Source organism: Melanerpes formicivorus, unplaced genomic scaffold (assembly GCF_026170545.1).
Source record: "Melanerpes formicivorus ecotype bairdi unplaced genomic scaffold, bMelFor1.0.p_v2 SCAF_60, whole genome shotgun sequence".
Classification (NCBI taxonomy): domain Eukaryota; kingdom Metazoa; phylum Chordata; class Aves; order Piciformes; family Picidae; genus Melanerpes; species Melanerpes formicivorus.
Window position 1 is genome coordinate 3,858,695 of NW_027142412.1, and position 16,228 is coordinate 3,874,922.

General features: G+C 66.4%; 1 protein-coding gene across 1 annotated transcript; it reads left to right on the top strand.

The window, feature by feature from the left end:
* The first annotated feature begins 413 nt into the window (after positions 1-413).
* Positions 414-14,150, top strand: PRODH (proline dehydrogenase 1). The gene is made up of 14 exons (XM_068161891.1): positions 414-741; positions 1,390-1,589; positions 7,070-7,101; positions 7,434-7,568; positions 7,645-7,709; positions 8,065-8,181; positions 8,454-8,533; positions 8,753-8,834; positions 9,843-9,935; positions 10,014-10,160; positions 10,919-11,094; positions 11,476-11,574; positions 12,142-12,230; positions 13,155-14,150. Exons 1-14 carry the CDS (start codon positions 427-429, stop codon positions 13,340-13,342), a joined length of 1,818 nt encoding a protein of 605 aa, XP_068017992.1. The 5' UTR covers positions 414-426; the 3' UTR covers positions 13,343-14,150.
* Positions 14,151-16,228: the final 2,078 nt, after the last annotated feature.

Below are 16,228 nucleotides of genomic sequence, written 5' to 3' on the forward strand. Positions count from 1 at the left end.
TCTCTTTGCCCTGCCGTGACCCTCCCCAGGACAGCTCCAAAGGGATACAGCTCCGTTCACTCCTTCCCAGGGCTGCTCCACAGGCACGCAGCTCTCTTCGCCCCCACCCGGGGCTCCCACGGGGCCACCTCTGCCCTTCTTTACCCTCCCCGGGGCTGCTCGGAAAGGACGCGCTGTCGGGGCGGGCTGTCCCAAGAGCACGGGAACGGGAGAACCGGGGGGGAACGGGAACCCGGCTGGGGACTGCGGGAGAGGGGTACGCCGGGCAGGATGGTCGTGGTCCCGGTGCCGGCCCACAGCCCGGTGGCGGAGAGGAGCGGCGGGCGCGGCGGTGCCGGCGGAAAGCTCGGCGGGGAGCCCGGCGGGGCGGTGCCGGGCGGGCCCTACTTAAGGCGGCAGCGCGGAACGGGCGGCCCCACCGTGCCTATGGCTCCGCCGAACGCGGCCCGGGCGCTCTGCGCCGCCGTCTCCCGCCTGAGCGTCCCCCGCCGGCCCAGCTCCGCTCCCGCCGCCGCGCCCCGCGGGGCCGTTCCACCGCCGTCCAGGGACAGGGGGGCCCGGCCGGTGCAGCCGCCGATCCCCCCGCGGGGTGCGGAGCGGACCCCCCCGCCGCCGCCGCCCGCCGTGGACTTCGGGGACACGGAGGAAGCGTTCCGCAGCAAGAGCAGCGCCGAGCTGCTGCGGGGGCTGCTGGTGCTGGGGCTCTGCGCCGTGGGGCCGCTGGTGGAGCACAACCGAGAGGTGCGCGGCGGGCACCGGCCCGGGGCGCGGGGGGGGGGGTCCCGCTGCGGGGGGGGGCGCTGGGCCCGGGCGGGGGGGACAGGGGGGACTGCTGCCTGCTCCAGTGGGGGTGGTGGTCCCCGGCTGGGCGGGGAAGTTGCCGGTGCTGGATCGGGAGAGGGCAAGGAGGGTGCCAGTCCTGGGCACTGGGGGGTCCCCTACGGGGGACTCCGGAGGGGAGCCGGTCACGGGCGAGGGTAGGCTCTCGTTCAAGGTTCCCGCTCCTGCCGGTCTCGAGCAGGGGGTGCCCAGTCCAGCGGGGATGCTGGCCCCAGCTGGGCCGGGGGGTACCCACTCCGGGGGTTTCTGGTCTCTCACTTGGCGGGGGGGGGGGGGGTGCCGCTCCTGCGGGGAGGGGGCGAGAAGGATGCCGGTTCCGGGCAAGGGGGTTGCCCTTCCGGGTAGGGTGCCAGGCCTGGGGACCTGCCCAGCCCAGGGTGGGGATGCTGGTCCTCAGCCAGGTAGGAGAACTTCTCGTGCCGGGGTGGGCTGCCTGTTTCGGGCCGGGGGGTGCCCGCTCCAGCAGCACTGCCGGGGCCCAGCTGAGCAAAGGGGCTGCCCGCTCCGGAGGGGTAGCGGCGCGGGCGCTGAGCTGCCCTTGTCCCGCAGCTGCTGCAGCTATGCCAGAAGGTGCTGGGGCAGGCGATGTTCGAGCGGCTGATGAAGATGACCTTCTACGGGCAGTTCGTGGCCGGGGAGGACCAGGAGGCCATCAAACCGCTCATCCGGCGCAACCAGGCCTTCGGCGTGGGCGCCGTGCTGGACTACAGCGTGGAGGAGGACCTGGGCTCCGGGGAGGCCGAGCGGCAGTGAGTGCGGGACCGGGGACGAGGGCCCGGGGCCCGGGACCGGGACGGGGCCGGGGGCGCGGCGGGCGCCAAGCGCGGGAGCGGGACTTGGCCGCTTTGCTATTGGCTGTCGCCGCCCAGCCCCCCGCTCCCATTGGCTGGGCCCGGGGGTTGCGGTGCGTCACAGCCCCGCCCCCGGGCGCCGCCCCGCATCCGCCCCAAGCACGCGGCGCGCTGCTCCCCCCTGCCCCCCGGCCCCTCCCCTCCCGGGGTCCCGTCCCTTTCAACAGCACACAGGGTGCTGCCCCCTCCCCCTCTGCCCCCCTCCATTTCTCTGTGCACACCGAGGCGCAGCCTTCCCCTGCCCCCCCCGCCCCCGTTGCCCCTTCCCCCTGGGATGCCACCTTCTTGACCCACCCGCACTGGGGTGCTGCCCCCCTGTCCTCCTTTCCCTTACCCTCGCTGAGGTGCTGCCTGCCACCCCACTTCCCCTTCCCCCACTGGGGTGCTGCCACTCCCCTCACCCCTGCACACAGCAGTGTGCTGCAAGCCCCCCAGTCTCCCTTCATGCTGCCACCTCCCCCACCTCCATTCTTCCCTCAGGGTCCTGTCCCCTCCACCACCACCCCCCCCCCACCATGCACACACTGGGGTGCTGCTGCCCCCCACCATTTCCTCCTCCTTCCTGCTGGAGTGTTGCCCCCCCTACCCAGGTCACACCTCCTTCCCACACTGTGGCTCCCCCCCTGGGCAGCCTTCCCTGCCTGCTGCCCCCTGCCAAGGGCAGGCTCTGGCCCGAGGCCAGCAGTAACTTCCCAGCACTCAGGCTCCATTTCTGGGTGCCTCTGCTGGCCTGATCAATGGGTTGCTGGCTGGCACCCCACAGTCACCAGGGTGGGTGGTGTGTTTCCCACGCTCAGGACAAAGTGGCCCTGCCAGAGGGGATGCAGCAGGAGGCTGTCACAGCTCCGTGCCCCTGTGGCAGCCAGGGACACCACCCAGCTTGTCACACCCTATCCAGAGCAGTCAGAAGTGGCTTTTTTTGGGTAGGGGAGGAGGATGTTGAGGTGGGGGTGTGGGGTGATGTGGTTGGTGATGTAGGTGCTGCTGCACCCTATGGTCCTGCTCTGGCAGGGGGCTTAGACTCGATGATCTCCCCAGGTCCCTTCCAACCCCGAACATCCTGTGACTCCTCCCAGCTGCCACCGGAGGCTTATCTCTGCTCCCCACCTGCTGCTTATCAGGGACCCTCTCTTGCCCCTCGGCACTGCTGCTGGAAATCCTCCTTCGGGGCGAAGGGCCCTGCCCATCCCCAGGCAGCTCAGGAGGGCAGTGCTGGTGTGAGGGCTCGCAGTGGGGAGTGAGGCTGTGCCCACCCCCAGCCCCCTACAGCTTAGGCTGCAGGCTTCGGGATTTTTACAGGGAAGCTTCCAAACTGCCCCCTGCAGCCCGGGCAGGGAGGGGGCTGCGCGGCAGCCGGGGGGCTGCGCGGGAGCCGGGGGGGCTGCGCGGGAGCCGGGGGGCTGCGCGGGAGCCGGGGGGCAGCGGTGTTTCCGGGAGGGGCAGCGGTGATCTCGTCCCCTGGGGCACACCGGGTCACGTTGCTCAGCATCCCCCCGGGGCTGAGGCGGCAGTGGTGGTGTTTGCATCGCTGCCCTTCTTGGTCTGGCCGTGCCAGCTGAGTGCTTTGCCGTGGCTGACCACCGAGGGCTCTCACCAGCAGGCTCCCAGCAGGGCAGGTGTGGGAGCTGTCTGCACTCTGCTCCTGGTCTGTGCCCCTCGGGGTGGGAACTCCAGCCTGGAGACGACCCAGGCAGGCACACCATGGAGCAGGGGCACGGCCTGGGGGGCTGTGAGTAGCATGAAGAGGGACTCCTTGGACTGTGCCAAGCCTTGCTCTGGGTCTTCCTGTGGCTCTGCCTAGGGGCAAACCCCTGAACTGCCACCCTTCCTGCCAGGGTCGGTGCCAAGCTGGGCGATGTGTGGGCGAGAGCTGAGCAGCAGTCGAGGGCTGGTGGCTGCTCTGTGGACTCCAGCAGTGCATCTCTCCCTCCCCTGAGCACTTCAGGGCTTTACCCCACTGCCAGAGGGGAAGCAGAGAGACAAACCAGCTGCTGCCAGTGGTTGCTTTGGTCTGGTGGTGCCATCTGCTGTTGTGTGTCCCAGGCAAACAGACCCCGTGCTGGGCTCCTGAGTGCAGCCTGCTCCTCTGGAGCAATGGGCCCTGGCCACTCCTGCCAGCAGGATTCCTGGCTGGGAGCACCAGCACAGCTCAGGCAGCCTGCTGCAGGCTCCTACCTACCCTGCCCTGCCTGGGCTGGCAGCCAGAGCTCTGCCTGCCTGTCCCAAGTGTCCTTGACCCTGTGCTGAAGGCTGCTGCTAGGTCATAGTGACACAGCTGGAAAAGGTCCTGTGGGCAGCAGAGCCTGGGTGTTGCTCCCAGGGGCAATTGGTGGGCTGGGGGCTGGGTAGGGGCTTCTGTTGCCTGTGGAGTAAAACAAGGAGCCCTCCTCGAGTGGAGGAGGCTGTGGTGCCCTTGGAGCCGTTGCTGTGCTGGGGGCATCCCGAGCCAGGCGCTGAGGAGCGTGGGCAAGGACGAGCCTGCCCCAGAGGGCTGTCAGGCAGCCTGAGTGGCTCTGCCACACAGCACCTGGACTTTGCTTCCCCTGGAGGTTCCTTGGGTGGCTGCTTGATACCTGCCCCAGCGTGGGGTTTATGATCCAGCCTGGCCAATCAGCCTCCCAGAGCCACTGCCTCCCCTCCTGCCAGCGCTCTGCCAGCGCTCTGCCAGCATGTGCTGCAGGGATCACGGGGTGGTTACTGTTTAGCTTGAAGCTGTGCAAGGAGATCCTGCAGCGGTCCTGGGCTGGAGCCTGCTGGCAGCTCATGCACTGGGCAGACTCGAAGGACTTCTGCCAGCAGCTTTGCTTTCATCCCAGCCCTGCAGGGTTTGAGCATCACCCACAGCTTCGCTCCGGGCTCCCTGTGAGCGACTTGCTTTGGATGTGGTCATTCAGGGACAGATCCTCCCTGCTGCCCCTCCTACCTTTCACCAGACCCTGTCTGCTGGCACTGTGCTTGTGGCACCCTCCTGGGAACCAGCAGGGCAGAATGGAGCCTTGCCTCCTTAGTGCTGACAGGGGGGAACCTTTGTGCTCCTCCTGAGGTGGTTTCATCTGAGCCTGGTAGCTCCCTGAGCAGGCCCAGCCTGCTGTGCCACCCCCCTGCAAGCCTTGCTTTGGGCATGCCCTGGCTGAGGGGCAGCTCCCAGGTGCTGGGCATGCCCTGCCTTGCAGGTGCCTCCTTCCTGGCCACAGCCTGCCAGAAGCATTTGGCCAGGGGCTGGAGATGTCCTGGCTCTGGGAGTCCTGGCTGGCAAAGGTCGGGGGCCGGGGGGGGCATGTGCTAGCTTGGGGTTAAGTGGCACTTGGCTGGTGCAGGAAGGGCTGTGCCGGCCAAGACTAACCCGGCACAGAGCGGAGGAGCTGGGGACGAGCTGTTTCTTCAGCTGGAAGGAGCTTCCTGTGTTGTGCTCGCTGCAGAAGGAGGAAGCCAGCCCCATGGCACGGCCGGGCCTGCCCCCCGCGGGCAGGAAGGGCTGGGAGCAGTCACGCCGCAGGAATGCGCTGGCAGGGCTCTGCCGGCAGCGGCTCCAAGCACTTCACAGGCGAGGGTGCTTCGCTGGGCCGGGGGAGCGCAGGCAGCCCGGGGGAGGCTTTGTCCCCACTGCCTGTCCCCAGCGTCCCAGGTCGTAGCAGCACAGAGGGGGCTGGGCTGGAAGGGACCTCCCGAGGCCCAACCCCCTTGGATGCTGGATCCAAGATGTGCTCTGGGGTTCAGAGCTGGGCTGTGGCTGGGAGAGCTGGAGAGGAGAAGGCTGCAGGGAGAGCCCAGAGCTGCACTGCAACATCTGCAGGGGAGCTGCAGGCTGGGCAGGGACTGCTCAGGAGGGGCTGTGGGGAGAGCACAAGGAGCAAGGGTTGGGAACTGGAGCAGGGCAGGCTCAGGTTGCACAGCAGGAGGAAGTTGTGCACAGGGAGGCTGGGGAGACACTGGGACAGGCTGCCCAGGGCTGGGCTTGAGGCTCCATGCCTGGAGCCATCCAAGCTCAGCCTGGCTGTGTCCCTGTGCAGCCTGCTGCGGCTGGAGCTGTCCCTGCTGCCTGCAGGGCTTGGCCAGGATGCCCTTGGGGGCTGCCTCCTAACCTGTTGCAGCCTCACCACAGCCTGGGTCACAGCAGTGTGTCCAGCAGGAGCCTTCCCCTGCCTCTTGCTGCCTTCTCTGCAGTCCTTCCATCCTGAGCTGCAATCCACTGCCAGCTGTGCTCTCACATCCCACCCCTGTGCCTTCCTTTCCCCCACCCTCTCTGTATTTTGGGGGCAGAAAGCTCCCAACCTGTCCTCATGGTGGCAGATTCCCAGAGCAGAGCCTGCCAGAGGTGGGTCCTGCTGCTGCTCCCCAGGAGCTGTGGCTGCTCCTGCCCTGCCTCACCCCAGGCTTTGCTCTGCTTTGAGCAGTGTGGGACTCGTGCTGGCTCTGGACAGCAGGAAAGAAGGGCTTGGCTCTGCTTCCAGCAGCCCCTAATCCCTGTCACAGGGTTTCCATGAGGGACAGGATGTTCTGGGACCATGCCAGGTGCCTCTGCTGTCTGGTACCAGCCCTCTGACTGTGGCTTTGCTGCTGGTACTCACAGTGTGATTCCCCACTGCTGAGCACAGTGACCCAAGGCAGAGATCTCCTGGAGGAAGTGGCTCTGCTGCCACTCAGGGTTGCTCCTCAGGGACCTGGCAGTGTCCCAGGTGAAACCCTGCACCTGCAGGCTGGATCTGGGTTGTCAGCAAGAAGGTTTAGCTGCTCAAGCTCAAGGAGTGTCTCATGGCTTGGCCAGCATCCACCAGGCTGCCCTCTTATCTCCCTGGGCTTGAAGTGACCTCTGAGGTCAGCTGCAGCTCCAGCTGAGAGCTCCTTTGTGAGCTGTTGGCTGATGCCAGGGCACAGAGGAGCATGGAGTAAGCTACAGCTTGATGCACCCTGGCCCTGGAGGGACTTGTTGCTTCCTGGTCCAGCTGCTGGTGCCTGCAGGGTGGGGAGATGTTGAACTGAGACTTGGTGCCACTGCAGTGAGGACTGTGGCCTGGTGTGGCTGAAAACAGAGCACCCAGCCCCACCAGGGCTGACCTGGTCCTTGCCTAGGGTGGGCTGTTGGAGAGCAGCCCTGGGCCCTGGGCCAGAGCATCCTCCCTGTGCTGCTGAGGTCCTCCAGGCAACAGCTGCCTGGATGCTGAAATCCTGGTGCCTTGCACAGGTGGGGTTGGGGCACCTGACCTGCCAGCAGAGCTCCCACTGAGCAGCATTTGACCCCCTGGTGATAGGATAGTGAGGGAAGAGCAGAGCCCACCACCAGGCTGGCAGCAGGGGAGCCTCAGGGCTGCCCTGGCCACCAGCAGGGGGTTGCAGGGGATTGCTGACCTGGCCCTTACCTTCCCTGTTTCTCTTCTTAGCTCCGGCACCTCTGCAGCCGAGAAGATGGGAGGTGAGTGACCCAACCTCTCCTGCTGACAGCCTGGAGGTTGTTGATCCAGGCACTGTGGGCCTGGAGTGGGCAAAGAACTCAGCTCCCACGGCCTCAGTCCACACAGGGAGGCTTGAGGAGCATCTTGGTTCTTGGCCAGCCCTGCTCCTCAGCGAAGGGCTCAGCTTCTGCTCGGGCAGCAGAGCAGGCAGGAGGGCTCCCTGCAGCCTCAGGGCTCCTTGGGGGTCCGAGTCAGAGCCCCTGTCCCCTGCACCCACGGCAGGAAGCTCCTGGGGAGGCTTTTAAGAGCTTGGCAGGGCTGCAGGGCCCATCTCCATCCTCTCCCACCCCAGGAGCAAAACACAGGGAGAAGCAGCAGCGGCAGCGAGCCCAGCCGGGGGCCGGCAGCCCCCACCCCTACGTCCATGCTGACGAGGCCAAGTGTGACCAGCACATGGAGACCTTCCTGCGCTGCATCGATGCCTCAGGTGAGTGCTCCCCTCTGCCTGCTCCCCTCTGCCTCAGGTGCCCCTCAGGCCCCCTCTGACCCCCGGCTCCCTCCAGGTGGCAGCTCGGAGAACGGCTTCTCGGCCATCAAGATGACCGCGCTGGGCAGACCTCAGCTGCTGGTGAGTGGCAGGGCTGGGACCAGGGCAGGCTGGGCAGAGCCTGGCTCACAGGTGATGCAGCTGTGAGGGCTTTGGGGTGCCAGGCTTGCTGCAGTGGCAGCTCTCCTGGTGACAGAGGAGTGGGCAGCACGGGGATGTCCCCTGTGTGCCCAGCAGCGCTCTGGAGCCCCTGCCTCGAGGTTTGGGACCGCATGAAGAGCACAGAAATGTGCAGGTCCCAAGGTGAGGGTGTGGAGGGTCTGTATTGCTAGGCCTGGCCCCCTGCTTGGCCAGGGTGCCCTGCTGGAGAGTCCAGAGGCTGCAGAAGCTGAGTGTGAGCTGGCAAAGCCCTGGCACAGCAGCCCTGTCCCCCCAGGTGCGGCTCTCGGAGGTGCTGGTGAGGTGGAGGAGGTTCTTCCAGCAGCTGGCTGCAGAGCAGGGCCAGGCAGGGCAGCCAGCCCTGGCCATCAGGCTGCAGGTGGAGAAGCTGCAGGTGAGGCAGGTGGGGTCTGAAGGGGGAGGCTGTGCTGTGAAGGTGGCCACTGGCTGTAGAGGTCCTGCAGCAGCCCTGAGCCTGAAGCAGGAAGATCTGTGGTTGAGGCCCCAAGATCAGACTTGCTGTGGCCCTGGGGGGCTCTAGGTTGGAGGTGTCCCTGCTGACTGCAGGGGGGGGTTGGACAAGCTGCCCTGGGAGGGTCCCTTCCAACCCTCTGCAAGCTGTGAAGCCCTCTAGCCCCATGACACTGATGCTCTTTTGGGCTGCAGGAGGCCTTGGCCAAACTTGGCATTGCAACCAAGGAAGAGAGCCAGCAGTGGTTCACAGGAGAGGAGCTGGGCACGAGTGGGTAAGCTGCCTGCCAGCTGGAGGACCTTGTCCCTCTGTCTGGGGCAGTGGGGCAACAGCAAGGGGAGGTCTTCAGAGGTGGCTCAGCACGGAGGGGGTTTGGGTGGAGGTGACAAGACAGCTGAGGGTGGTGTGTGCCACACACCCTGCCGGCTGCTGGGGGCTGGGAGCTGGTGGAGGCCTGCAGCAGACCAACGTGGACCTGGTTCTTTGCCCCCAGCACTGTGGACCTGCTGGGCTGGAGCAGCCTGATCGACCGGCGTGCCGAGCTCCCCACGCTGCTGCTCGTCCCCAGCGTGCAGGTGGGTACCCAGAGGTGGGCAGAGGCCAAGGGCAGGAGGCTGGGCAGGAGCTGGGATCTGCACAACAACCCCAGGCAGCTGCAGGCTGGGGACAGAGCAGCCAGGCAGAGAGGGACCTGGGGGTGCTGGTGGACTGCAGCTGAACAGGAGCCAGCAGTGTGCCCAGGGGGCCAAGAAGGCCAAGGGCATCCTGGCCTGCAGCAGGAGCAGTGTGGCCAGCAGCAGCAGGGAGCTCATCCTGCCCTGTGCTCAGCACTGCTCAGGCCACACCTGGAGTCCTGTGTCCAGCTCTGGGCACAGCCCTGGGAGGAGAGGCTGAGGGAGCTGGGGTTGCTTAGCCTGGAGAGGAGGAGGCTCAGGGGAGACCTCATTGCTCTCTCCAACTGCCTGAAGGGAAGCTGCAGCCAGGTGGGGGCTGGTCTCATCTCCCAGGCAAGCAGCACCAGAACAAGAGGACACAGTCTCAAGCTGTGCCAGGGGAGGTTCAGGCTGGAGGTGAGGAAGAAATTCTTCCCAGCAAGAGAGATTGGCCCTGGGGATGTGCTGCCCAGGGGGGTGGTGGAGTCCCCATCCCTGGAGGTGTTCAGGAGGAGCCTGGATGAGGCCCTTGGTGCCATGGTCGAGCTGACCAGGTGGTGCTGGGGGCTAGGTTGGACTTGGTGGTCTCTGAGGTCTTTTCCAACCTGGTTAATTCTGTGTTCTGTGTCTGCTACCTGTGGAGCAGTCCCACAGCGAGGCCACTGAGAGTCTGTGGGGAGCAGGGTCTGGGGCTGCCTGGCAGCTTGCTGGTGGCTGTGCTGGTGGCTGCCACCCGTGCTGCCCACGCCGTGCGGCCACACTCAGCTCCCGGGCCGCAGGACGGGCGCTGCCGGCGCGCCCAGCTGGCTGGTGGGTGCTGGGGAGCTGGGTGGGCAGCAGCCCTGGGGATGGGCATCCTCTGGGAGGTGTTTGTCTCCCTGAGGCCCCCACTGGCTACAGGCAGGCTGCCACCAGCCCTTGTCCTTTCAGAGCAGGCAGCTTGAGCCTCTGCTGTCGCGCTTCGGCGCGGAGGAGGACCTGCAGATGCGGCGGGTGCTGCAGCGCTTGGACGTCCTGGCCAAGGTGAGGGGGGCGCTGCGGGGGCTGGGCACGTAGCAGGTGGCCCCACGAAGCCAACCTGTGTGCCACTGACCCCCTCAGAGAGCCACAGAGAAGGGTGTGAGGCTGATGGTGGACGCAGAGCAGAGCTACTTCCAGCCGGCCATCAGCCGCCTGACCCTGGAGATGCAGCGGCGCTTCAACGGGGACCAGGCCACCGTCTTCAACACCTACCAGTGCTACCTGAAGGTGAGGGGCTGGCAGGGCACCGGCCAGGGAGGGCTGCTGGAGCAGCTGGATCGAGGCCCTGGCTCGTGGAGCCATGGCACAAGTCTAGGGGCTGCCCCCTGAAGGTGCAGGGCAGAGGTGGCAGTGAGAGCTGGCAGCCCAGAGAGCCGAGCAGAGCCTGGGCTGCAGCAGCAGAAGTGTGGCCAGCAGGGCAGGGAGGGGATTCTGCCCCTCTGCTCCACTCTGCTGAGACCACAGATGCAGCTCTGGGGCCAGTGCTGGAGCCTCTGTGCCAGGAAGGATCTGGAGGGGCTGGAAGGTGTCCAGAGCAGGGCCAGGAGGAGGAGCAGAGGGCTGGAGCTGCTCTGCTGTGAGCACAGCCTGAGAGAGTTGGGGTTGTGCAGGCTGGAGAGGAGAAGGCTCCCAGGAGACCTCATTGTGGCCTTCCAGGAACTGCAGGGGGCTGCAGGAAAGCTGGGGAGGGACTTTGGAGGCTGTCAGGGAGGGACAGGACTGGGGGGGATGGAGCAGCACTAGAAGTGGGGAGACTCAGCTTGGCTGTGACGAAGAAGTTGTTGCCCATGAGGGTGGTGAGAGCCTGGCACAGGCTGCCCAGGGAGGTGGTGGAAGCCTCCTGCCTGGAGGTGTTTGCAGCCAGGCTGGAGGTGGCTGTGAGCAACCTGCTGTGGTGTGAGGTGTCCCTGCCCATGGCAGGGGCTTGGGGCTGGCTGAGCCTTGGGGTCACTTCCAGCCCTGGCAATTCTCTGCTCTGGTGCCAGGAGGCTTATGACAACGTGACAGTGGACCTGGAGCTGTCCCGCAGGGAGGGTTGGCACTTTGGCACCAAGCTGGTGCGCGGTGCCTACATGGAGCAGGAGCGGGAGAGGGCAGCCAGGGTCGGCTACGAGGACCCCATCAACGCCACCTACGAGAAGACCAACGAGATGTACCACAGGTAGGGGGCAGCCCTCTGCTCCGTGCTCCCAGCGCGGCGCCGCGGGGCTGGGACCGGGCGGGGAGCTGAGCCCCCCGGGCTGGGAGCTGAGCCCCCCGGGCGGAGAGCTGAGCCCCCCGGGCGGGGAGCTGAGCCCCCCGGGCGGAGAGCAGAGCCCCCCGGGCGGGGAGCTGAGTCCCCGGGCTGAGAGCAGAGCCCCCCGGGCGGAGAGCTGAGCCCCCCGGGCGGGGAGCTGAGTCCCCGGGCTGAGAGCAGAGCCCCCCGGGCGGAGAGCTGAGCCCCCCGGGCGGAGAGCAGAGCCCCCCGGGCGGAGAGCAGAGCCCCCCGGGCGGGGAGCTGAGCCCCCTGGGCGGGGAGCTGAGCCCCCACGCTGTCCTGCAGGTGCCTGGACTACATCCTGGAGGAGATCAAGCGCAGCGGGAGGGCCAACGTGATGGTGGCCTCCCACAACGAGGACACCGTCAGAGCCACCCTGCGCAGGTGGGCACTGCGGGGGCACGGCGGGGAAAGGCAGGGGAGGGCCCAGCAGAGGTGCAGCCAGCTGTGCTGTGGCTTCCCAGCTCCTCTCCCGGCTCACCTCCTGGTGCCCAAGGCTTCAGCTGGGGCTTGGAGCTGCTGTGCAGTGTGGGAGCTCCTGGGGGGCACAGAGCTGGTGTGCAGTGAGGGAGCTCCTGGGGGGCACAGAGCTGCTGTGCAGTGTGGGAGCTCCTGGGGGGCACAGAGCTGGTGTGCAGTGGGGGAGCTCCTGGGGGGCACAGAGCTGCTGTGCAGTGGGGGAGCTCCTGGGGGGCACAGAGCTGCTGTGCAGTGAGGGAGCTCCTGGGGGGCACAGAGCTGCTGTGCAGTGTGGGAGCTCCTGGGGGGCACAGAGCTGTCCCTCTTCCCCAGCCTATTTCACAAACACATCCCTGGAGCCCTCCCACCCCAGCATCCCTGTGGGAAGTGGGCAGTGCTGTGCCCTTGTGCTGGCAGCTGCCCCTGCTGCTCTGGAGGGCCAGGCTGTCCCTGCCCTCTCCACTCTGCCTGATGCTGAGGCTTGGCCTGCAGGATGAAGGAGCTTGGCATCCACCCCCTGGAGAAGAAGGTGTGCTTCGGGCAGCTGCTGGGCATGTGTGACCAAATCACCTTCCCCCTGGGTGAGTGCAGCTTGGCAGGCTTGCTCCTGCCCCACCTTGACCCCTGGGGTCCCCCTGAGCAGCTGCTGTGGGGTGGGAGGGATGGATGGAGGCAGGCCAGGGCTGTGCCAGAGCAGGGCTGGCCAAGGACTGTGCCTTCTTGCCTGTCCTCTGCTGTGGGCAATGCTGTGAGCCTGGCGTGAGGCTCCTCTGCCTCCGGGGGGCTCCGTGGGACCACGATGGCTGGGCAGGGAAGTTCCTGCTTTGGACCAGGAGCTGAGCTCAGGATTCTCCTGGGTGGGCCAGGGACTGGTGGGCAGCAGCAAACCTCCTTGGGCTGGAGCATCGCTGGAGGTGCACACCAGGTCCTGGGCCCTGCGCTACCAGGGTGGCAAACACCTTTTGTGTGACCCTGCCCTGCCTTCTGCTGCTGGCCCAGGCAGGGCAGCAGAGCTCCCAGGTGCCCAGGCACAGGGACATGCAAGATGGCCACACAGCAGTCCAGGCAGCCCATCTCAGCTCAGGGCTTGATTCCCCTTCCCACACTGGTGTCTGGAGCAGGGACCCGAGGCCAGAACAGCAGGAGGTGGACAGGGCAGTTGTCCAGGGTGGCTGCTGGAGCCCTCCCCGGGCAGGGTTTGGCTGCCTGAGCCCCAGGGTCATGCTGGACACGTCTGACCCTGCTGGTTCTGGCTGAAGGAGGCTGGGGTTAGCCTGGCACCGGCTGTGGCAGTGCCATCTCCTGGTGACCTCGGCACGTCCCAGCCACCGCCTGCTGAGCTGGAGAGGAGCAGTCCTGTGTGTGCCCCCCGGGCTCACGGTGCAGTGGGGCGGGGGCAAACGCAGGCACCTTCCGAGCCCCACATCTTCTGCTCTCTTCCCCCCCCTTTTCTCTCCTTCTCCTCCCCCTCCCTTTTCTCCTCCCCGCCCCGCTCCCCCCCGCAGGCCAGGCGGGGTTCCCGGTGTACAAGTACGTTCCCTACGGGCCGCTGCAGGAGGTGCTGCCCTACCTGTCGCGGCGGGCGCAGGAGAACCGCAGCTTCATGCAGAGGGCGACGCGGGAGCGGGACCTGCTCTGGAGGGAGGTCAAGAGGCGGCTCCTGGCCGGCAGCCTCTTCAGCCCCGGCCCCTAGCCCCGGCCCTGCCCCCGGCCCCGGCGGCTGCCCCGCGCCTTCCAGCCCTCACCACTGTGCTCCTGTCCCGGTCCTGCTGCGTTTCCCCTCAGTGCCCTCTGCCCCCGCCGGGAGGGGGGACACGTCCTCGTTGCTGTTTGAACCTGCTGTAGATTGCCCCAGCTGGCACTGCCCCGAGGGATGTCCTCCCCTGCTGTCCCAGGGCTCTGGTGCTGCTGGGGCTCCCCTGCCCCGGGGGGGTCGCCCTGCCGGGGGAGATTTGGCTGCCTGCTTGGTGTCGTAAGCTCAGGTCCAGGGGTGGCCTGGGGACAGGCTGGTCTCTGCCAGAAGCTGCTCCAGCCTCTGCCAGGGCTTGGTCTCTTCCAGCTCCCTGGAGGCAGATGCCAAAGCAGAGGCCACAGTGACCTGTGAAGGGCCCCTGGGCAGGGCAGGATGAGGCCCTGCTGCCTGTCCCAGGGCAGCCACCACTTGCCTGTGCACCAGCCAGGGCTGAGCTGGTGCTGGGCAGGACCAAGCTCTCCCCCATCCCACTTGGGCCAAGAAGAGCCAAAGCTGTCTGGAGTTGTCCATCCTCAGGCACACAGCCAAGGGGACAGCTGGCTGGCCCTGGCCCCGTGCTGGCCCTGGCCCCGTGCTGGCCCTGGCCCCGTGCTGGCCCTGCCCCTTCCACTGTCCTTGGCCCCAGGGATGGGCAGGGGAGGTGGCTGTGGGAGCAGCAGGAGCCAGGGCACAGCTCAGCTCTGCTCTACACTGGATTGGGTGAGAATGGTGATGATTAAATCAAACTGTTCTTGCTCTGCTCTCTCTCCTGGAGTTCTGGGGCAGCCCAGGCTGTGCTTCCCTGCCCTGCTCTCGAGGAAGGCTTGCTGCTGCTCTCCTCCCTGTCCACCTGCACCACTTGAGCCTTGGCTGGGGCCAGGGCTTGGGGAAAGGAGCCAGAGGTGGGCAGTGCCAAGTGAGGCCTGGGCCTGGGCCTGGGAATGGAGAAGCTGTGATGGGCCTGGGGAGAGCTGGGAGCCCTGGAGATGGAGCAGGACAACTCCATGGCTAACCTGCAGGAACAGGGAGGGAACAGCTGTGGGAGAGCCTCTCCCCACCCTGAGATCTGCCTGGAGGATGCTGCCAGCTTCTGCTTGCTGTGAGCCAGAGGAAAGTCCCAGACCTGTGTGACCCTCAGCCCCAGCTCCATGGGAGATGCACACTGTCCACACCTCCTTCCCTGGCTCCTTAGATGCAGCCAGCACTCAGCAGGAAGTTGTTGCAACCTTTATCTGCATTTGTGCTGTCAGGTGGGAGATGATGGAGTGTCCTCCAGCCACGCTCTCACCATGCAGCAAGCCTAGGGGTCTGCTCTTTCCCCTACCCTCAGCACTGCTGAGGCCAGATCTTGGATGCTGGTTTCAGTCTGGGGGCCCTCACAAGGAGAAGGACACTGAGGGCTGGAGCAGGTCCAGAGAAGGGCAACCAAGCTGGGGAAGGGTCTGGAGAGCAGGGCTGGGGAGAAGCAGCTGAGGGAGCTGGGGGTGTTCAGCCTGGAGGAGAGGAGGCTGAGGAAGACCTTCCACCTCTCCACAGCTCCCTGAAAGGAGGCTGTAGAGAGGTGGGGTTGGCCTCCAACCAGGTAACAAATGATGGGACAAGAGGAAATGGCCTCATGTTGTGCCAGGGGAAGTTCAGGTTGGATATTAGGAAGAATTTCTTCACTTGAAAGGGTTCTCAGGCCCTGGCCCAGGCTGCCCAAGGGGGTGGTGGCGTCCCCAGCCCTGGAGGGGTTTAAGAGCTGTGCAGAGGTAGAGCTCAGGGCTGTGGTTTAGCTGAGGACAGTGCTGGGCTGGTGACTGGACTCAGTGCAGTGCTGTGAGTCTGTGCTGCCCCTGGGGCTCAGCCAAGCCTGAGCCACCTCTTGCAGTGACCAAGCTGCAGAGCCAGCTGGCAGAGGCTGCTGGCTGAGGAAGCCCCTTGCCCATTCACTGGTGCTGTACAGTCAGCCAGCAGAGGCTCGTTGACCAGCCTGCCCCACTGGGCTCTAGAGGTGTGAGGCCACTGCAGGTGCCCAGTCTGTGTCCCCACGTCCCAGCTGTGTCCTCGGGGGGGGTTTACCACCAGCTCTCCTGAAGCCCTTCTGTTCCTGCTCAGGGTTATGGTCCTCACCTCTGCTGCTGCAGGCACTGCTTGGCTCCCCTCAGTTGCTGCAGGGCTGGATCAGGGCTGGGGAACAGACACTTGGGACTGCTGGGCACAGGGAGGTGCCAGATCCCCAGGACAGCTGGACCGTGGAGCTGTCACATGCCTGGGGCTACCAGACCTCCAGGACAGGCAGATACTGTGGCTGTCAGGCACCTGGGGCGATTGGACCCCTAGGACAGCCACATCCCAGTCCTGTCAGACATCTGAGGCTGCAGGATCCCCAGGACAGCTGGACCTCGGGGCTCTCAGGCACCCAGGGCTGGGGGAGCCCTGGAGCTGCTGGATCCCTAGGTCAGACAGATCCTGAAGCTGTGGCACGTCTGGGACAGCCAGGACCCACAGCTGCGAGACTGCCGGGGACCTGGAGCTGCCAGAGCAGGGGGACCCCGGGGCTCTTTGTCACCCGAGGATGTTGATCCCCTGGAGCTGCTGGATCCCCGGGGCTCCCGGAGCCTCCAAACCCACCCTCGGTGCTGCCGGGCCCCTGAGCCATCCAGACCCCGGGAGCCGCTGGACTCCCAGGACTCCCGGGCACCCGGGAGCTACTGGACCCGCAGGCTGAACTGGAAGCCAGGACTCGGCCGTGACCGGGAACAGTCGCCGGAGCCTCTGCCGCTTTCCGCGGGGGAGACTCCCGCGCCGGTCGGGGCCGTCGGGGCGGCGGGTTCCCCGCGGAGGGGAGGCGGCGGTCAGCGGCCC

Excerpts from the sequence above, each read along its gene's own strand:
- PRODH (XM_068161891.1), top strand. The coding sequence starts at position 427 with ATGGCTCCGCCGAACGCGGCCCGGGCGCTCTGCGCCGCCGTCTCCCGC. Across the intron at positions 1,590-7,069 it reads TCCGGGGAGGCCGAGCGGCA|CTCCGGCACCTCTGCAGCCG; the intron begins GTGAGTGCGGGA and ends TTCTCTTCTTAG. Across the intron at positions 9,936-10,013 it reads GCTTGGACGTCCTGGCCAAG|AGAGCCACAGAGAAGGGTGT; the intron begins GTGAGGGGGGCG and ends TGACCCCCTCAG.